The sequence below is a fragment of the Peromyscus californicus genome, unplaced genomic scaffold (assembly GCF_007827085.1).
Source record: "Peromyscus californicus insignis strain IS unplaced genomic scaffold, ASM782708v3 Scaffold_20__1_contigs__length_68692818, whole genome shotgun sequence".
NCBI lineage: Eukaryota > Metazoa > Chordata > Mammalia > Rodentia > Cricetidae > Peromyscus > Peromyscus californicus.
Window position 1 is genome coordinate 42,934,343 of NW_026294503.1, and position 17,577 is coordinate 42,951,919.

Below are 17,577 nucleotides of genomic sequence, written 5' to 3' on the forward strand. Positions count from 1 at the left end.
AGGGACAGAGTCCTTTGGCTTCTTTTATTTTATAATAGACTTATGACTCATTATTATTTTTTTAAAAAAGAATTCCAGGAAGAAAAAACAAATCATTCTGGTCTCTCTTGCTCTCTCTCCATTCTAATAATGCTTGCATTCATTTAAATCATATTAAGAATCTCTGAGTCAAGATTTTGATCAATATTTCTTGTGCACCTACTATGGGCAAAGTTCCTAGACTCTAGGGCCTAGAGAAAGTCAGGTTATCTTGGAAATATGATATTGTTAGGGAGTGGTGTACACACAATGAGAAAGCAGGAGCGTCCAGAAAGGCAGGTGGCTTCCCTTAGACCAAAAGCTCTGTTCTTTCCATCTGTAGAAACAAGAGTGCATGCTGAGAGGCCTGGAACATTCTGCCACCTTGAAGGCCAGGCGAGGACCATGCAGTTCTGAACTTAGAAAAGACAGCTAGAGACAGTAGAGAAGCTCATCATTCAAGAGAGTAAAGGGGCAGAGTAGCCAGCAGAGGTGCCGTGCACAAGCAGATGGGGGTACTATTGACCCTCCAGGAGCCGGAAAGTTCAGCAGGGGGAAGGCACCAATTTGGACAGAGGGCAATGTTTTTGTTGTTCCTTATAGTGAGGTAAGGGGGTAAGAAAAGAAGGATCAAAGTGGGGGTGGTTTCTGCACCAGCTCCTGGCTCCTCCTCTGCAGGGATGGAGGTCCTCTGGGTGTGGGGAGATCAGAGTGGGGGCAACAGGGAGGCAGGAGCTGGAGTCTTTGGAGATGATGCTTCCTCTGGGGTTACAGCGGAGGCTGATTCTCCAAGAGGTAAGCCGCTGTGGTCCAGAGATGCTGTACTTGGAGCAAGCCGTTCTTATGACCTCTTGGAGATTTGACTAAGTTTTTTATTTTTTCTGAAAGAATCAATTCAACTCCCCACACCAGTATGCTCCTAAGACAGCTTTCTGAACACTTTCAAGTTTCCACCCAGCACTCTGTATATGCCAGTATCACACACAGCCTGCCCTCTCTCCCACCACAGGCTTGAATCCCAAGAAGGACACCCACCTGCCAGAGAGTTCAAGTTCACATGGAGAGAGTTTTCAGTTATCTGCCAAGGGGAAAATAAGGCCTGAGGTGTTTCCTTGATCTCCTTCCTTCCCCAGAGCAGGGCCCTAACAGGTGGTCATGTCCCTTCTCATCCCTCCGCAGACTCATTAATTTCAAAAGCAGCCACAGAGACAAGGAACTACTTCCCAATTCTTCTGTTCATGACGAGCTAAGAGAAAATAACCATCTCAGGAGACTACACACAAAAATCCTAATGAAAAGTAGAGAGCAAAAGAGACAGGAGGTGGCCAGGCCCGCTTTTCAGCTGCAGTTATCGGTAGCCTCTCAGGGAGGCATTGGAAGCCTGTTCACTAGATCTCTGGTGTGGGCACAGAGCACAGTTCAAGACAGGGTGGGGGCATCTTTCTAAAGAGTCTACTTTCTCACCCCAGGCCCGATATGAAGAAGCAGAAGTGCCGATGACCCAATCCTCATTGAAGCTGACTGTTCTGAACGCTCAGAGATGCAAACTTGCCAATACCATACCAGCTGTGCGTGCCAACTCACGGGAACCTGTGAACCTCACTCAGCTTGTGAAAATACATGCAGTTTGAAAATCAGCACCTTCAAAATTCTCCAGACACTTCCCGAGTGGCCAAGGTCTGGCTTTCTGAGGTGGTCCCAGGCCTGCGAAGTCCCAGGCCTGCGAAGAAGTCCCAGTACAAAAACTCCAGAAATGGAAAGCCAGGCCAGACAGGGCCCTGAAACTCACTAGCTCTTCCAATGTGTGCCTTGACTCCACGTGGAAAAGGGACGGTTAACCCAGCCCTCCCATCCCTGCCTGGAGGCAAGTGCCTGGACTGGGCACCCGGGGAGGTTGCTGGGGACAGTGCCAAACCCACAGCTCCTGTGTGCATCACACAACTCTAGGGGAGTGTTGCAATTCTAACCCTTTATAGTCAATGGAGGAGGGAGAGCGTGCAGCCCGGAGAGAAAGCAAAAGGGGGTGCGTAGCTGCGGACACTGAACAGATGGGCTCCTAATGAAAATACTTAAGCCTTTTGATGCACAAGCGACCCAAAGCCGCCGCAAGTCTGCAGGTCTACTGCGAATTATGAGATGTTTAAAAGATCACGGTATTAAGGATCCGTCAATAAACCCCTGATTAAAAAAGTATATTTATACCAAGTGACCAATATCTGATTACATTTGCCCTAAAAGAAAGACACAGATTTTTCTCTAATTTTTTCTTGGCTGCAGATCTCTTATCCCTCTAACCAAAATTCAAGGAATGCAAATAGCTGCAAGGGATCATGTCCCCAAAGCAGCCCTCATTCACTTCGCTTTCTTTCTCTTTCAGCATCAAAGCTTGCCATAAATGTTTAATTACATGGAAGCTGCCTTTCCACTGCAAATGACTGGCGCTATGAAAGGCTTTTCATTTTTTAAGAGAGGCGGAATGCGTGTGTGTAAAACGGTCCCTATTAATTTCCTGATATTGACTCTCTGGCTGGGGACGAGCATGGAGTGCTCGGCAGAGAGCGTCTCTGCAGAATGTTAAAGGCAGGGCTTGGACTGAGAAAGGGTACCAAATGCAGTATGCGTCAAACAGACCATCGCTCAATGAAGTCACTTAGCTATTCAAAACATGTTCAGCCATCACTCAACCAAGAACACTGGGAGGGGGCATGTGATGTGAGCTCTTTCCCAGACTAGTGTTTGGCTCAGTATGGGTTAGATCCCCAGGATGGGGCCGTTAGTTTTTACCCTCTCCCCCATCTGCTGGCCCCAACTCCCTGCAGCACCATCCCACGTTGAGCTTAACAAACAACCCCGCAGTGCTCGGTTCCTGGTGCTGCCTCCAAGGGCCTCCAGTCTTGGTTCACATCAGTGGAACACACACACACACACACACACACACACACACACACACACACACACACACACAAGCCTCTTTCCACACAGGGGCATATGTGTCTCTCTGCCTGTCTTCCTATAGGTGGCTTGTTCACACAGACAGATATAGCTATGCAAATGCACTCCTTCATATTAAAGTCTGTGGCTAAATTCAGCTTGTATGACCTGCAGAGTTTTCCTCCCTCCTCTCGTGTTTATTAATGTGTCCCAGAAGCACATGCCTACCTCATGCCCTAGTCTCCCGGCCTGTACACCATGGGAGCCCCTTGGCCCATGGCACACGCAGCACACATGCCCCAATGACTCTGCAAGAGCAAGGCCAACAGCTGGCACCCCCCACCCCATGCTTTCCCATTCCCCCTCAACCTCTCCGTGCCCTCACCTCCTGCCTGTACAGTGCTGACTCGACTTGCTTCTGGATGACAGACATGTCACTCTGTGTGGAAGCAAATCGGCGCTCAGCCTAACCAGCAAGTGACCGCTGTTTATTGGAACTTGGGCTTGTTTCCTGTGAGAGACTCATGCATTTATAGACTTCGTAAATGTGAACACACACACACACACACACACACACACACACACACACACACACAGAGCCACCTTGAATGATACGTGGGGCTCACAGACATTACGAAATGCTCTTGAACTCGGCTTGAGCTCCTGAAATAATTAGAACCTACCAAATAAGGATTCTTAGAAACAACCGATTTTTTTTTTAAAGAAGATTTGCAGTTGGTGATGGGTCTGTAACTTTTGAGGAGTGAGGGGAAGAGGAAGAACCTTTTCTGAATCCTTCATTGCAAAAAAGCCGAGCAGCACGCAGGGAAGAAATTATTTTCCCTCCTCCTAGGTGGCAAAGCTAGACCCAAAGGCAAACCTTAATGACTCCAAAGCAGCCAGAGCATATCTGACTCTACAGACAATCTCTTGTTTTCGCCGTAGCATAGATCATTCCAATGAGGAGGTTTGGGAGGACGGGGTGGAAGCCAAAGAGTAGAGTGTGGGTTTTTGCTTATTGATTTTCTTTCCTCTGAAACTAACCCAGCCAACCTTGATCTGCAGCGGCGGCAGCAGCGGCGGCGGCGGCGGCGGCGGCGGCGGCGGCGGCGGCGGCGGGAGTGAAGTGGGAAAATGGTGGAATGTGGAGGGGACTTATTTGGAGTCGGGTGGGGAGGGGGAGTGTGGAGGGGAGGGGCGGCGTGGGAAGGGGGAGGAGGTAAGAAATCAAATACCTTCGAGGCAGCAGGTTCTCCATAATCCGGAATGGGTCATAACTTCCTCGTTCTTTTTGCTGGTTTCGTTCTCACTGACACTTTTGGTCTTGCAAACCCCTCTGGAGTACAGCCAATAGTCGGTTCCCACAGCGATGGTCATCAAGCTGAAGGCAGCGAAAGCACCAACGGTGGTTAAAAGCATTTGAACACCTCGATCAAAGAGCCCCATAATTCTTCATTATATAAACACCCAACCGACTTCTGGTTCTCAGGAGCGTGTGTGTGAGGGTGCGAATGATAACTCCACTACTAATATAATGGATCTATGTGTGAATTGAGGAGATGGAGAGATATAAAAAAAGGGAGATAAGAAAGCTCACGGAAAAGTGTGTAAATTATAAAGATCACACGGGAAGAGAGGCTTGCCTTTTGAGATCAAAAAACTGTTCCAGTTGCAGCGATTTCTTTTTTTTTTAAAAAAAGGGGAAAATAAATAAAAAGACACCCCCCACCCCCCCCAAGTGAGATGCCTTAATCTCTTTTCCTAAAATTCTGGTCTCCAGTTTCCATATGTGATCGCTAATTTGGAGATGGCTTCCACAGCGCGCCAGAGAATAGTCGAATTCTCAACACCATCTCTCATGGTCCGGACCTAGACAGTTAGAGACTGGGAGAACCTGGAAGCAACCTGCGGTCTTCGTTCGCGGCTCTGCGGCCTGCGCCATGAAAATCCCTGGCTTCGCCAGTTCTCTTCCTTGGGGAGGGAGGGGGTTCTCGGGGTGCCTCCGTTTCAGAGGAGACTACCCAGTCTTCTGCAAGCCCTCGAGCTCAGCTGCACCGGTGCGGGGGTCTCGCCTCCCATGGTTGTGCCCCGGCGGCAGCGGCGGCGGCGGCGGCGGCGGCGGCGGTAGCAGGGCTGGCGGGCGCGGCGGCGGCAGGACGAGCAGCCGCGGTTATTGTTGTTGGCGGCGGGGGTAGTGTCGGCGAAGTGGGGGAGGGAGGGGGTTTCTCCCGGAGAATCGAGGCGGGGTTCCCTCCCCCGATCCGCAAAGCTCCTTGGAAGCCAGCGAGTGAGCGAGCGAGCGATGGGGCGCGCGAGCCGGCGTCTTGCAGCAGGCAGGCCCGCCCGCCTCCCCCGCTCGCGGCCGCGCAGCCCCGGGCCAGGCGCTCCCAGCTACAGCATCGCGGTGCTGCTGCTGAAACGGACGGCTCTCTCCCCGGCCGGGCGCTCCCACCTACTGCATCGCCGTGGTGCTGAACTGGACAGCTCCCCGCGACCGGGCGCTCTCCCCTACAGCATCGCCGCGGTGCTGGACTGGACAGCTCTCGGAGGAGCGCCCACCTACTGCGTCGCCGTGGTGCTGAACTGGACAGCTCCCCACTCTCTGTACTCCCTGAGCTCGGTAGCCCGCCAAGAGTCGGGCCTGGGCCACGGGGGGCCTCTGTCCTCCAGCGACAGGCCAGGCCAGGGCCGAGCGCAGGGCTGCCTGGCCTCCCCCGACTCCTGTTCCACAGTTCCGGAATGAGTGCTGGCCGGGGCCTCCTGGAGCTGGGAGGAAGGCGTAGCTGGCGATCTCTCTCTCTCTCTCTCTCTCTCTCTCTCTCTCTCTCTCTCTCTCTCTCCCTCTCTTCTCTCCCTCTCTCTCCCTTTCTCTCCTCTTCCCTCCCCCCTCGGTGTTTCTTCCAGATCAGCCTCTTTCTCATTCCATCTCTACGTGCCCAGAGCTTCAAATACAGCCCTCCCAGTCAGACTACCACAAAACTTCAATCAGCTGCTTTTCCGCCTGGAAGAGATGGACATAGAACCTGGATGGGTAATTACAAACATAATCTATACGTGTGTTTCTCCCCCAATTGTGGGTTCCAAGATGCTTTTTGGGGAGAGGGGTTGTTTTATTCTGTTGGCTGGATAGACGCCTCTCTTTCCTCAACCCCTTCTTGAGCTTTGTGTCTTTCTGGCTAACAGGGGTGGACATAGCTCTATGTGTGACTCTCTAGTTTTCTGTGAAATTCTACATCTTGCTTCCACAAGTAGACATTTTGGAAAGATTATTCATGTGAAAGCATGAGGGGAGAGTGGTTGGTGACTGGGGCTAGGGCCATGATACTCTTCTACTCATCTCAAGGATAAAAATGTTTTCAGGAGAAGTGGGTGAGTGTGGATCTTTCCAAGTTCCCCCTTGTCATTCATAAATGAGATTGAAGAGATCTTTTTTTAAAGCGTCTCTGCTATGAACATGGAAAGACAGGAGCCTCCTCTTGCTCAGCAGAGCTGTGAGCCTGGGTTGATTCCTGTGTCACCTCCTCAGACTGCGTATGCAACTTTTCCTTAACGTGAGCCTGGAAACTGAAGCATTTCGGCAATGCTCACAGCTATGGGTGACATGTTTTCTCTGACCAGTTTTGTGACTAAGTAAAAGGAGACCATCCGAGGCAGGCTCCAGGCTATGTCTTGCCTTTGGGGGAGGGGCTAGAGAAAGCTGTTAGTCGAAGGGGTCAGTTGAAGGGTGTCGAGAGATGCTTTGATTTCATAATTTGCTAATTGAACCCCCCCATTTTGCCTTGAGATGATTTGCTCAATAATTTATCAGTGATCCAGAAATTAGGGGTGTACACAGAAGAGGGCTGAGGTAGAAATAGTTTCTTGGGGGTGTGAAACCCACTGCCTAACCTCATCCTTTCACTTTCGAAGTCACAGGTAGAAACTGTCTTTTTCACTACCCTGCCTACAACTTCCTTTTTCTCCCAGTCTCTGCTCCCTCTTTGGACCAGAAGGACCCTTCTGAGGATGGATAGCTGTATTTCTGGGTGAGGGAGAGGGTCCTGGCATCTGGAGATTGCAACTCAGAGTTCTGTGAGCTGTGCTAAGGAATATTAGTGGAAGCTGGAGCTGGCTTGCAGGGGAGGGGTCTCAGGCCTTCCTTGGTTTCCTGTCCTAGGAGGGCAGGAGTAGCAGTGGGAAAGAGAGAGGGGATGGTCTGTTCATCCCGGGGCAGTTCAATAGTGGCTTGGGTGGATGTTTTTCCTGGGCTCCTATCCTTATGCTTTTTTGGTAGTGAGTCTAACCTTTAATGGTTGAGCCATCCTCCAGCCCCACTGGACTGCTATCCTTAAGGAAGCTGTGAGACACAGGTGTCAGTGAGGGGGTCTCTTGAGGAGGGCAGTTGTGGAGAAATGCATGGGTGTCCTTCTGGGTGTCTGAGAGGTTTCCCATCATCGGTACCTGTCACCTTGACTGCCTTTGACCTGCCTATGGATAGTGGTGGCAAAACACTTCTTCTCATCCCTTCCCCTCTTCCCAATCAACTCCTGAGCTTTCTGCTCAGAAGGCACCCACAGCAGAAGCTCTGAAGCCTCTGGTTGTCCACAGGCTCTGCTTACCTCAGGACTGATGAGGGTGGTTGTAACATTCTCAGCATTTGACTCATCTTCTGGTCAGCTCATCACCAGGAAAACAACAGGGGTAAGGGGAGAGGGAAGTGGTTCCCACGGCCAGCATGGAGGCAGCCGAGGCTGCTGCACGAAGAACAGGCCTGGGGAGACAGCTTCACTCGAGACTTGGGCAGTTGCCATATCCTGCCCAAGTTGGCTTCCTGAAGACTCAGTTTCAGTGTCTGGGAAATGGGTCTGTAAGCACCTGTCCACTCCTTTCAGAAGCTTCCCAGATACTTCCTGCTTTTTGCTGCTTGCCGCACTGCTATGACTTTGGTTACCACACTGATCACACTTAATTGGGCTGTGACCCCCCTCATTGCCTCCTAAGTCCTTGAGGTCAAGAGCTGAGTCGTGGTCACAGTTAAGACTTTGGAATCTAAGGAAGTTCTAGATCCATAGTAGACTCTTGGTAAATGTAGCCCAAGCAGCTACAGTGTGAACTTCATATGGCAGAGGTGAGGTGAAGAGCGTGGCACGTGGCAAGGGGGATGCCTCTCATTTCTTTATCCCATTTTACATCCAAAGCGCTCTGTCTTCATCCTCTGCACACTTCTTGTCTCATAGCCCCCCTTTCCAGGAAAGGCCACCTGGGAGAGCTGGCCTTGCTCAGGCCCTATTTGCTGCTTGGGACACACCAGGCACCTGTGCTTAGTGGCCGCTGAATGGATGTCTAGGGAGCAGCTTTGTGTGACTGCAGTTTGTTACTTGGGAAGGGCTTAGAGGAAATTAGCTGAAATGCCACAGGCCTATTTTGAGCTACCTCTTTGATGGAGTGGAAATAACATGGGATTTGGGCGCAGCAGACCTGGCCTTGAAGTGCAGGGCTGCCGTTTCCTCGTTGTTTGACCTTGGACAGTTACTTAACCTCTCTGGAAACTTGTATTTTCATTTATCAAGAACTGGGGGTACGAGCCTTATGCTGTGGTCACCAGAGTTATATGTTAACAGCTATGACACAGGCTGACATTTATTGGGTGCTGACCCACGCTGAATCCCACAACCCTCTTATGAAGAGGTATCACCTTCCATGCATTTACAGATGAGGAAACAGAGCTACCCAAGGATGCAAGTATATGGCATCATTTTTCAGACTTAGGGCATGACAGACCCTGAAGCCCAGTCCAGTTCTGAGCATCCTGAGGAAGAGCCTTGCATCAGGACGATCTGCTTCTCAGCCACAGTTTACAGAGAAACTTCTGGGTGCTAGGTGAGTTCAAATTGATACCACACTCAGATCAAGTAATTCTCAACTATGTGCTAAGAACCTTTCCTTTAGGTGAGCAAAGGCCCAGAGAGGTCACATCCCAAACCCAAGGTCATATGCCAAGTAAGTGGGTCAGCAGAGACGTGAACACTTTGAAGTTATTCAACAGCCACTAACAAGTCCAAAGCTGTTTCATTCAGGTTTTTTTCTTAATCCAAACTCAAGCATCTACTGAGTGTCAGGTACTGTGCCGACTCCTGGTGAGTGGGGCAGTCTCTGTAAAGGTGAAGGTAAGGAGTCAGCCATGGCAGCACACACTTGTGATCCCAGCACTCGGGAGGCAGAGGCAGGAGGATCACTGTGATATTGAAGCCAGCTAGAGTTAGATAGTGAACACACACACACACACACACACACACACACACACACACACACACAGAGAGAGAGAGAGAGAGAGAGAGAGAGAGAGAGAGAGAGAGAGAGAGAGAGAGAGAGAGAGAGAGAGAGAGAGTCATTTTCTGTGGGGACACGGAGCAGAAAACAGAAGAGGTAGTTTGGGAGTGGGTGGGGAACTGAGAAGACAGAGCATCCCAGGCTGGAGAAACGGCCTGTGAAGGTTTAGGTGTGTGAGAAGAGACGACTGGACAGTTACAAGGAAACAGAACAACAACAAAGTCTGGCTGTTGCTGCCACAATGGTGGGAAGTGCCCAGCAGTCTTGGAGAAGAGGCCAGAGCGGAAGAAATAACTTGGAGGGGAGGCATCAACCAAGCCTGGGGCAAGGGACAGCCAGGTTGATGTGGTTGGTCCCCATGCCAGTGATGAGGCAGCCTGGGTCAGCATAGTGGAAGTCCGGATGGGAGGTGTGGTGGTCAAGAGCACTTGGAGAGAGCCAGGTGAGCACAGGGACCCACACTGAGGTGGGCAAGTGTGAGGAAGGAGCAGGTATGCATTTGGGCGTGGGGAGTGGGAAGCTGAGACCTCCACCTCTCTCATGGAGCTGGTTGCCATGTTCTGAGACCTCTCCACTCCATGCTCTCATTCTCTCTCTTCTCTGCATGCTAATTAATTAATTAGGGATGCAAATCATTCATTTGATTCCATTCTGTTCCCAGCAGAATGAAAATCTCACGAAGGCAAGAGATTTTATTCACTGTGTTCATGCTATATTCCCAACCCATAGAACACAGCCCAGCACACAGTAGGTAGATACTAAAAAGGAATTCTTTTTTTTTTTTTTTGGTTTTTCGAGACAGGGTTTCTCTGTGTAGCTTTGCGCCTTTCCTGGAACTCACTTGGTAGTCCAGGCTGGCCTCGAACTCACAGAGATCCGCCTGGCTCTGCCTCCCGAGTGCTGGGATTAAAGGCGTGCGCCACCACGTGTAAAAAATCCACATGTGTGTTGCCTCTGGGCTAGACAATATACTGAGGGGTTTGGGACGCTGCTGAGATAAAAAATAATCAAATCAAAGAGCTTGACAAGTGGCCTGGGAATCCAGGACAGCCCGGTCCACTTGGAACAGTCATGGGCGTCTGACATCCCATGCTGTGTTTTCCTACTCAGTGCACACTCTTGTGACACTTAATTTTGCATTTGGAACTTTTGACTGAGGTCCAAGGTTGTCTGGCACATACTAGGCCTGCAACATGGGTTTGATGAGTGAATGAACAAAAGACACGCGAGCCCAGGGCAGCAAGCATTTAGTTCTGTCCTAAAGGGGCTCAGAAGGCATTTGGTGATCAGAAGACCCATAAAGGCCAGAAGAAAAGGTCATGGTTAAGAGATGGGGGGGGGGACTCCAAGCAAGGCAACATGACCAGCTATCGCAGAGGACAAACCAGTGGAAAGTGAGGTGCCCTTGGCTATAGGTACCCGTCAGCCTGATTGTTCTTGCTCAGGAGGAAGCTGGGAGGTGGGCAGAAGAGGTTGTGGAGCCAGCTGCATTTGGCTTGGAATCCAGCTCTGCTACCTATTGGCTATGTGGCCCCATGCAGGGAATTAACCTTTCTGGGCTCGGCCTCATCTGTAAGGATGGGAATGGTGCCTGCTCCACCCCTTTGTTCTTGCCATTTCTTCCCAAAAGTACAGTTCAGGTCTTGGCATTGCTCACTCTCACCTCCAGGAAGGCGTAGCCACTCACATATGTAAGCGGCCACGGATAAAGAGGCCTGTTTTGTCTACACTGTCGTGATTTTTTTTTTCAGCCTGACACACTCTCACTAGTGATCCGAAGTGTCTGCCACCTGCCTTTCTTCTCTGAATGTCAAATCCTGTCTCTTGTCCCTTGTGGAAGCCCCAGCACCTAGAAATTGCCAGAGTGTGGGGTTGCTGGATGACTACTTTCTGGATGACCGAGGTGGGTTGTGGTCACTGAGCAGGGAGAATGAGCATTCGGAAGTCAGGAGATGAAGGACCTGACTCTGGCCACTGGGGTGTGATGGGGACAGCTGGGAAAGATGTCATTCGTTGAGCTTTTGAGGTAGGAAGGCCCAAGCAGGACAGTTATCTCGGGGCTGGGAGAAGGAGATGCCTGGAGACAGGAAGTTCTCCCCAGCAAGCCCGAGGGTGCTGGGACAACGAGCCACCCAGCTTGTCTACTGGGGGTGTGATTTGTTCTGAGTTCGAGGCCAGCAGGAAGCAGAGCTCTGCTATGGAAGTGTCCATGACAAGAATCCCTGTAGAGAAGTTGCTTCTCTCCCGGGGACTGCCACCCCCAGCCAGAGCCATGAATCACAGCCTGAGGGTGGGTGTGGGGTTCCCCAGGAGCTGAGCCACCCATGAAAATCATGAAAGAAAATGCATAACATAGTTCCAGAGGAGAAAATTTCAAATCCAAAGAGCACACGATGGGGCAGGGCATGGGAGAGAGAGCCAAGGGCAGCCAGGGCGGAAGCATGGGGGAGAAGGAAGATGCCACTGTGCATAGACCCCACCCAGAAGGTTAACGGCTCAGTGTGAAAAGGCAGCTGCTGCCACACCTGGCCACCTGAGTCTGATCCCCTGGATCCACATAGCGGAAGGAGAGAACTGGCTCCCACAGGTGACACATCTGGACGAGCCAACTGAAGGAAGGCAGGCATGGTCCTGAATGGTCTACTGACCAGCCACCCACCTCACAGGCCATCTCTGTCCTTCCTTCTGGATGTTTCTAAATCCCATGGCCCCAGGCGGACCTCAGGGCCTTTGTATCAGCATCATCTTCCAGGGAGCTTCCTCTCTGGGAGCTGGCTTATTGCCTACTCTCTACAGGTACAGAGAACAACCGCATGGTAAAGGTGGACCCCACTGGCCCCTCATCCCCACTCCACTTGAGTCCCTCCTAGGCCCTCATATCCCACAGGTGTTTATTTCCTTAGCTACGGTGTTAGGTCTAGAGCTGGGCTGTGTGACTGTTACGATCTCTGCCTTTTGTAAAGCATCTGGTACACAGTAGGTGCTCAATAAACACACGTGGATCCAATGGTAAAGCCCCTGGGTCTGTGGGGAGGGAAGTGGAGGCATAAGCATCATGGGAGAAGGAACTGGTGATGGCTGGTTGGGAAACCCACCAGAACAGGGGCAGGGCTGGAGGTCTGTCTGAGGAAAAGTGTCTCTGGGAATATCAGGAAGGCTTCAGAGGTATCAGGGCGGTGTGGACCTTACCTAGGGGTAAGAAAGAAAGACTGCAGATGACTTTGCCAATGCATCTCAAGATAGGTGAGATAGGAGATCACCTATCAGGAGATAGGTGGTCACTGCTGAGGTGGCAGGGCTGGCTGTCACACGGACTGGGGAGTGGTCCCTGAGGACCAGACTCCAGCCTTGATGCCTCCTAGCAGTGAGAGCCCAGAAAGGTGACAACTTCCCACCCTGTCTGAAAAGTGAGGCAGCGCTGCCTGCCTGGAGGTACTTGTTCTGATAATTAAATAAAATAACGTGAAAATGCACTTGCAGTCCTCCTGTGGTAAGCCCTGAATAAATATTAGCTGCATGTTAAGCTCCCATTGGCAGTGTGCGCTTTGAATAAAACACAAAAGTGGGAAGGATGTGGTCCCTGCTCAGGAGTCACACAGCCGAGTGTCACTCAGCATAATGTGGGAGACAGGATGTGGGTGAGGGAGAGAGGAGGGAGGCCTGGCCCTGCGTCCCCTCAGAGGGTGTGAAACTCCACTTGGGGTTCCACCCAGAAAGGGCTTTGAGGAACTGGTAACCCCAAGCCAGACGATGGCGTAGGATGCCGAAGGGGCCCCTACCAAAAGGGTTTTTAGGCAGAGGGACTTGAGATGGAGTAACATGGGACAGACCACCAAAGCTGGCGGAGCACGTCAGTACATGAGGCAGTGGGTGTCTGCCTCCTGGACAGACCTTCCCAGAGGCGGATGCTAAGCGATCGACCACACAACCGGCAGCTGTGATCGGGGAGAGTGGGTGGGAGCTACAGATCATTTTATTTCCCCAATGTACCAGGAGGGACCAGGGCTAGGAGGAGGGGAGATTAGGCAAGGGAGGCCATGGGTGCAGCGTGGTATCTACTGTGTGCCGAGCTCAAGGAGGCCCAAGGAGGAACGAGACTAGCTGAGGTTCACGGGAGCTCTGTGCACACCAGGCAAGCACTCTGCCGAAGAAGTCACACCCTCATGGCTGGCCCTGGCATCTCTCAGGACTTCAACAGAGCAGACAACCATAGACACAGCTCTGGTTTTAAAAGGGTGGGGCGGAGGAGCAGAAAGGCGAGCCACAGCAGACAGAGCCTGGGGACCTTTCTTAGCAGCACACTTGCTGAGCACGGACTGTTCGTCAGGTACCCTTCACTGTGTGTGAACATCTTTGAACTTCACCACAAACCCTTAGGGGACGTTCCGCCATGTTGCCTCACTTTGCAGCTGTGCAGCTCAAAGCACAGAGCTGTTAAGCAGTGTCTCCGAGGTCACACAGCTAGGATGGGACAGAGTTAAGATTCCAGCTCTGAGCCAGGTGGTGGTGGCGCACACCTTTAATTCCGGCACTCTGGAGGAATTAGAGGCAGGTGGACCTCTGTGAGTTCAAGGCCAGCCTGGTCTACAGAGAGAGTTCCAGGACAGCCAGGGCTATAGAGAGAAACCTTGCCTGGGGGCTGAGGGGAGGTGGTGGAGAGATTTCTGCCCTGAGCTTCTCTTGCTGTAGGACTCCATATTTGGGAATCACCTATTGTATCCTGGGTATGTTCTTCTCTCCTGTTATAAAAACCTTTGGGGTGGGGAGGGGATTGAGGCTCAGGGGAGATAACCATACCAAGCCAAATAACCAGCAAACGTTAGAAGTACTTCGTCTATTGCTCTCTGCCTGTCTGAAAGTGTTGGCCACTACACAGTCAGAGTTCCGGAGTTCCGGAGTGTCCTCTTCTGACCTGTGACCTGAGACCACACTTTCTTACCTGGCCTGGGCTCTGGTGCATAAACAAGGCTTGCCCTACTCTACAGGGATTCTGTCAAACCTGGGGAGGGGGTAGTGGATGGAACATGGTTTCTGAGCCCCAGAGGCTTGTGGGAAGGTGCTTCTCAATGCAAGAGCTCCACTTTCTTCATGGGGCAATAAAAAGATACTAACTAGCAACTGTCTGGTTCAGCAGGGGTTAATTATAGCAAGCCCCAGAACTGTGGTATTGAGAGGGTGCTCCGGGGAGGGCAGAGGCTGCAGTGTTCCCCCACACAGCTCTTAGAGATAGGGCCGTGGATTCTGATCCCATGTCATCACTCCCAGCCTACTCTTCTCAGCAGCCAGCCCCCAACAGAGGTCAGGCACACCCCTTTTCCTCTCTGACAGACTCCTGGATTTTGGCACCTTCCACAGCCCCCTTTGGTCCTTAAGTGTGGCACCCAGACAGACAACTGGCTCAAGCCACCAACTGGCTCAAGCCTGCAGACCTGTCCCTTTCCACCCTCTGCTGCCTGTCACCTCCTCTCGACGGTCACATCTCTCTCGTGTCTCTCGTGTCCTTGTTGGCAGCTCTGTGTTTCTACACGTGCACAGTCAAGAAACACCCTTAAGAGCCACAGCCGTGGAGCCAGCCTCACAGATCCACACACATGTCCTCGGAGGTAGCAGGAGGCACTAGGGCGTCATCTCTCTTTCAAACAACCACACTAGAGGGACTCTCTCCAGGCCTGGAGCATCCCCAGGCCCAGTCTTAAGATGGCAGCACCTCATTTTTCACAGGGATGAATGCCCTGATTTCTCCTTCGAATCGTTGCCCCCCGGCAGTCATTCCCTTTATTTCTGGCTGCTCTAAACAAGGCTACAGCAAACATTCTTGTGCACGCCTCCTCCAACCAGACCTTTGAGCCCTACTAAATACAGTTCCAGTAGTGGGGTTGCTTAAGAGAAGGGCACATGTATTTTTCTTTTTATGTTAGCTAATGTTGCCACCAGAAAACCTTGTAACACTTCCCCAATCTCTCCAGCACTTCCGGGGCCACCCCTTCCCCTCCAGCCGCTCCAGCAGTGGGTGTTCGCATCATTTAGGATTTTCCTCTGAGTGATGCAGGCAACACGAAACCTCATAATCCCGATACTTCCAATTTCTGGTAAAAACTTGTTCCTCTTTAACATGTTTGCCGACCACTTAGCCATAGGCAATGCCCCACCTAGCCTCATCTTTGCCCAACTCCAACCCTCCTTGTCCATTTCAAGTTCGGAGCTGCTCTTTACATGTGTAGGCATTAGCTTTTTGTGCGACAGCTGTGTTGCCAATAGTTTTATTCTTAAATTGCTTGTTTTTGTATTGACTTTATAAATGATATCTGTTGTCATAAAAATAAGGTTTGTATAATGAAATCTTTTCAATTTTAAACTATTTAATTTATTGGGGGTAGTGACGGGGTGGTATATGCATATGTGTGCATCTGTGGGGGGCAGAGGAGGGCATGGGGGGCACCTGCTCTCTATCGTTCCATCTTTTTTTTTAATTTGTATTTTTATTTTGCAATACAATTCAGTTCTACATATCAGTCACGGATTCCCTTGTTCTCCCCCTATGGCCCCCCTCACCTTCCCCCCAGCCCACCCCCCATTCCCACCTCCTCCAGGGCAAAGCCTCCCCTGCAGACTGAGATCAACCCAGTAGACTCAGTCCAGGTAGGTCCAGTCCCCTCCTCCCAGGCCGAGCCACGCGATCCTGCATAGGCCCCAGGTTTCCAACAGCCAACTCATGCAATGAGCACAGGACCCGGTCCCACTGCTTGGGTGCCTCCCAAACAGATCAAGCCAATCAACTGTCTCACCCATTCAGAGGGCCTGATCCAGTTGGGGACCCCTCAGCCATTGGTTCATAGTTCATGTGTTTCCATTTGTTTGGCTATTTGTCCCTGTGCTTTATCCAACCTTGGTCTCAACAATTCTCGCTCATATAAACCCTCCTCATTCTCACTAATTGGACTCCCAGAGATCCACCCGGGGCCTAGCCATGGATCTCTGCATCCAGATCCCTCAGTAGTTGGATGGGGTTTCTAGCACGACAATTAGGGTGTTTGGCCATCCCATCACCAGAGTAGGTCAGATCGGGCTGTCTCTCGACCATTGCCAGCAGTCTGTTGTGTGGGTATCTTTGTGGATTTCTGTGGGCCTCTCTAGCACTTTGCTTCTTCCTATTCTCATGTGGTCTTCATTTACCATGGTCTCCTATTCCTTGTTCTCCCTCTCTGTTGTTGTCCATCGTTCCATCTTGCTGACCTGAGTCAGAAGCTGGGCATTTTGGTTAGGCTGGTTGGTCATCCAGCTCGAGGGATCCTCTTGTCTCTGCCTGTCACTTCTGGGATTAGGAACACGAGTGGCCACAGCTGGCTGTCACATGGGTGCTGGGAATTTAAACTCAGGTCCTGGCTCCTGCACCATAAGCGCTCTTAGCCGCTGAGTCAGCTCCCCAGCCCCATGTCTTTCTTTTAAAACATGACTTTTTTGATACCTGAGACTATTTTTTTTTTGCCATCTCCTACATTTTCTTTCAAGATATCTATTGCTTTAAAAAATGTTTTTGGCTGTTAACTCTCCAGTCCTCTTGGGGTTTACGTGTATAATGTAACATGAGGTTTAACTTGCTTCCAAAAGATAGCGGCTTGCACAGGCATCATTAATAAACAATGTCTCCTTTTCCCACTGGATTGAAACACCAGCTCTGGTGAGGGTTTGAGGCTCCTGAATGCCGGGCTCGAGTTCTGGGCTATCTCTGTCCAACTCTGCGGGCCTCTTCCTCATCAACACCCCTCCGGCCATACAACAGGACTTCATTTGTCCTGACGGCCAGCAAGCCACATCCTCCCACTGGTTTTATTTTCCGTGGGCTCTAGCTGCACCTCATTCTTCCTTCTGTGACACAAACCTGCGGTGATCCTATTCAGCTGTGTCTGAGTTCTCACGGTATCCTGGTGTCTAAGACGGATCAAGCTTTCTGTCAGGGAGCAAAATGTGTCTGGAACGTTCTTGCTGCTCTTTCCTCTCCTCAGTACCACGCATCCTCTACCCTGAGAGCTGTAGTTATTCAACCAGTGGTTCTCACCCCTTCCTAATGCTATGATCCTCTTAATACAGTTCCTCATGTTGTGCTGACCCCAACCATAAAATTATTCCATTGCTACGTCATAACTGTAATTTTGCTACTGTTATGAATTGTAATGTATTATAAATATCCGATGAATTGTAAATATCCAATATGTGACCCCAAAGGATCGTGACCCACAGGTTGAGAACCACTGTATTAAGCAGTCACCCAAAGTAGCCAGTGGGTGAATGGCCACAGAGCAGACCAGCCTACAAAATGGA

The 17,577-nt window shown here is 51.0% G+C and overlaps 1 protein-coding gene and 1 long non-coding RNA gene across 12 annotated transcripts in view; one reads left to right on the top strand and one right to left on the bottom strand.

Moving 5' to 3' along the window:
• Positions 1–5,041, bottom strand: part of Cacng2 (calcium voltage-gated channel auxiliary subunit gamma 2) — a 127,904-nt gene extending 122,863 nt beyond the window's left edge. Inside the window, exons 1-2 of one of the 3 annotated variants that reach the window (XM_052748255.1) lie at positions 4,593–5,041; positions 4,185–4,330 (exon numbers count right to left, since the gene is read on the bottom strand). In XM_052748255.1, coding sequence (XP_052604215.1) covers positions 4,185–4,326 — 142 coding nt within the window. In that variant the 5' untranslated portion in view covers positions 4,327–4,330; positions 4,593–5,041. Of the gene's footprint in view, positions 1–4,184 lie in introns of all 3 variants that reach the window. The other 2 variants (XM_052748256.1, XM_052748254.1) reach the window with 2 other exon arrangements.
• An 824-nt stretch (positions 5,042–5,865) lies between these two features.
• The window catches only part of LOC128116709 (uncharacterized), a 28,034-nt gene continuing 16,322 nt past the window's right edge, over positions 5,866–17,577 (top strand). For 4 of the 9 annotated variants that reach the window (XR_008220562.1, XR_008220570.1, XR_008220569.1 and 1 more), the window contains exon 1: positions 5,874–11,161. This is a non-coding gene — a long non-coding RNA (uncharacterized LOC128116709). Of the gene's footprint in view, positions 11,162–17,577 lie in introns of all 9 variants that reach the window. The other 5 variants (XR_008220566.1, XR_008220564.1, XR_008220567.1 and 2 more) reach the window with 4 other exon arrangements.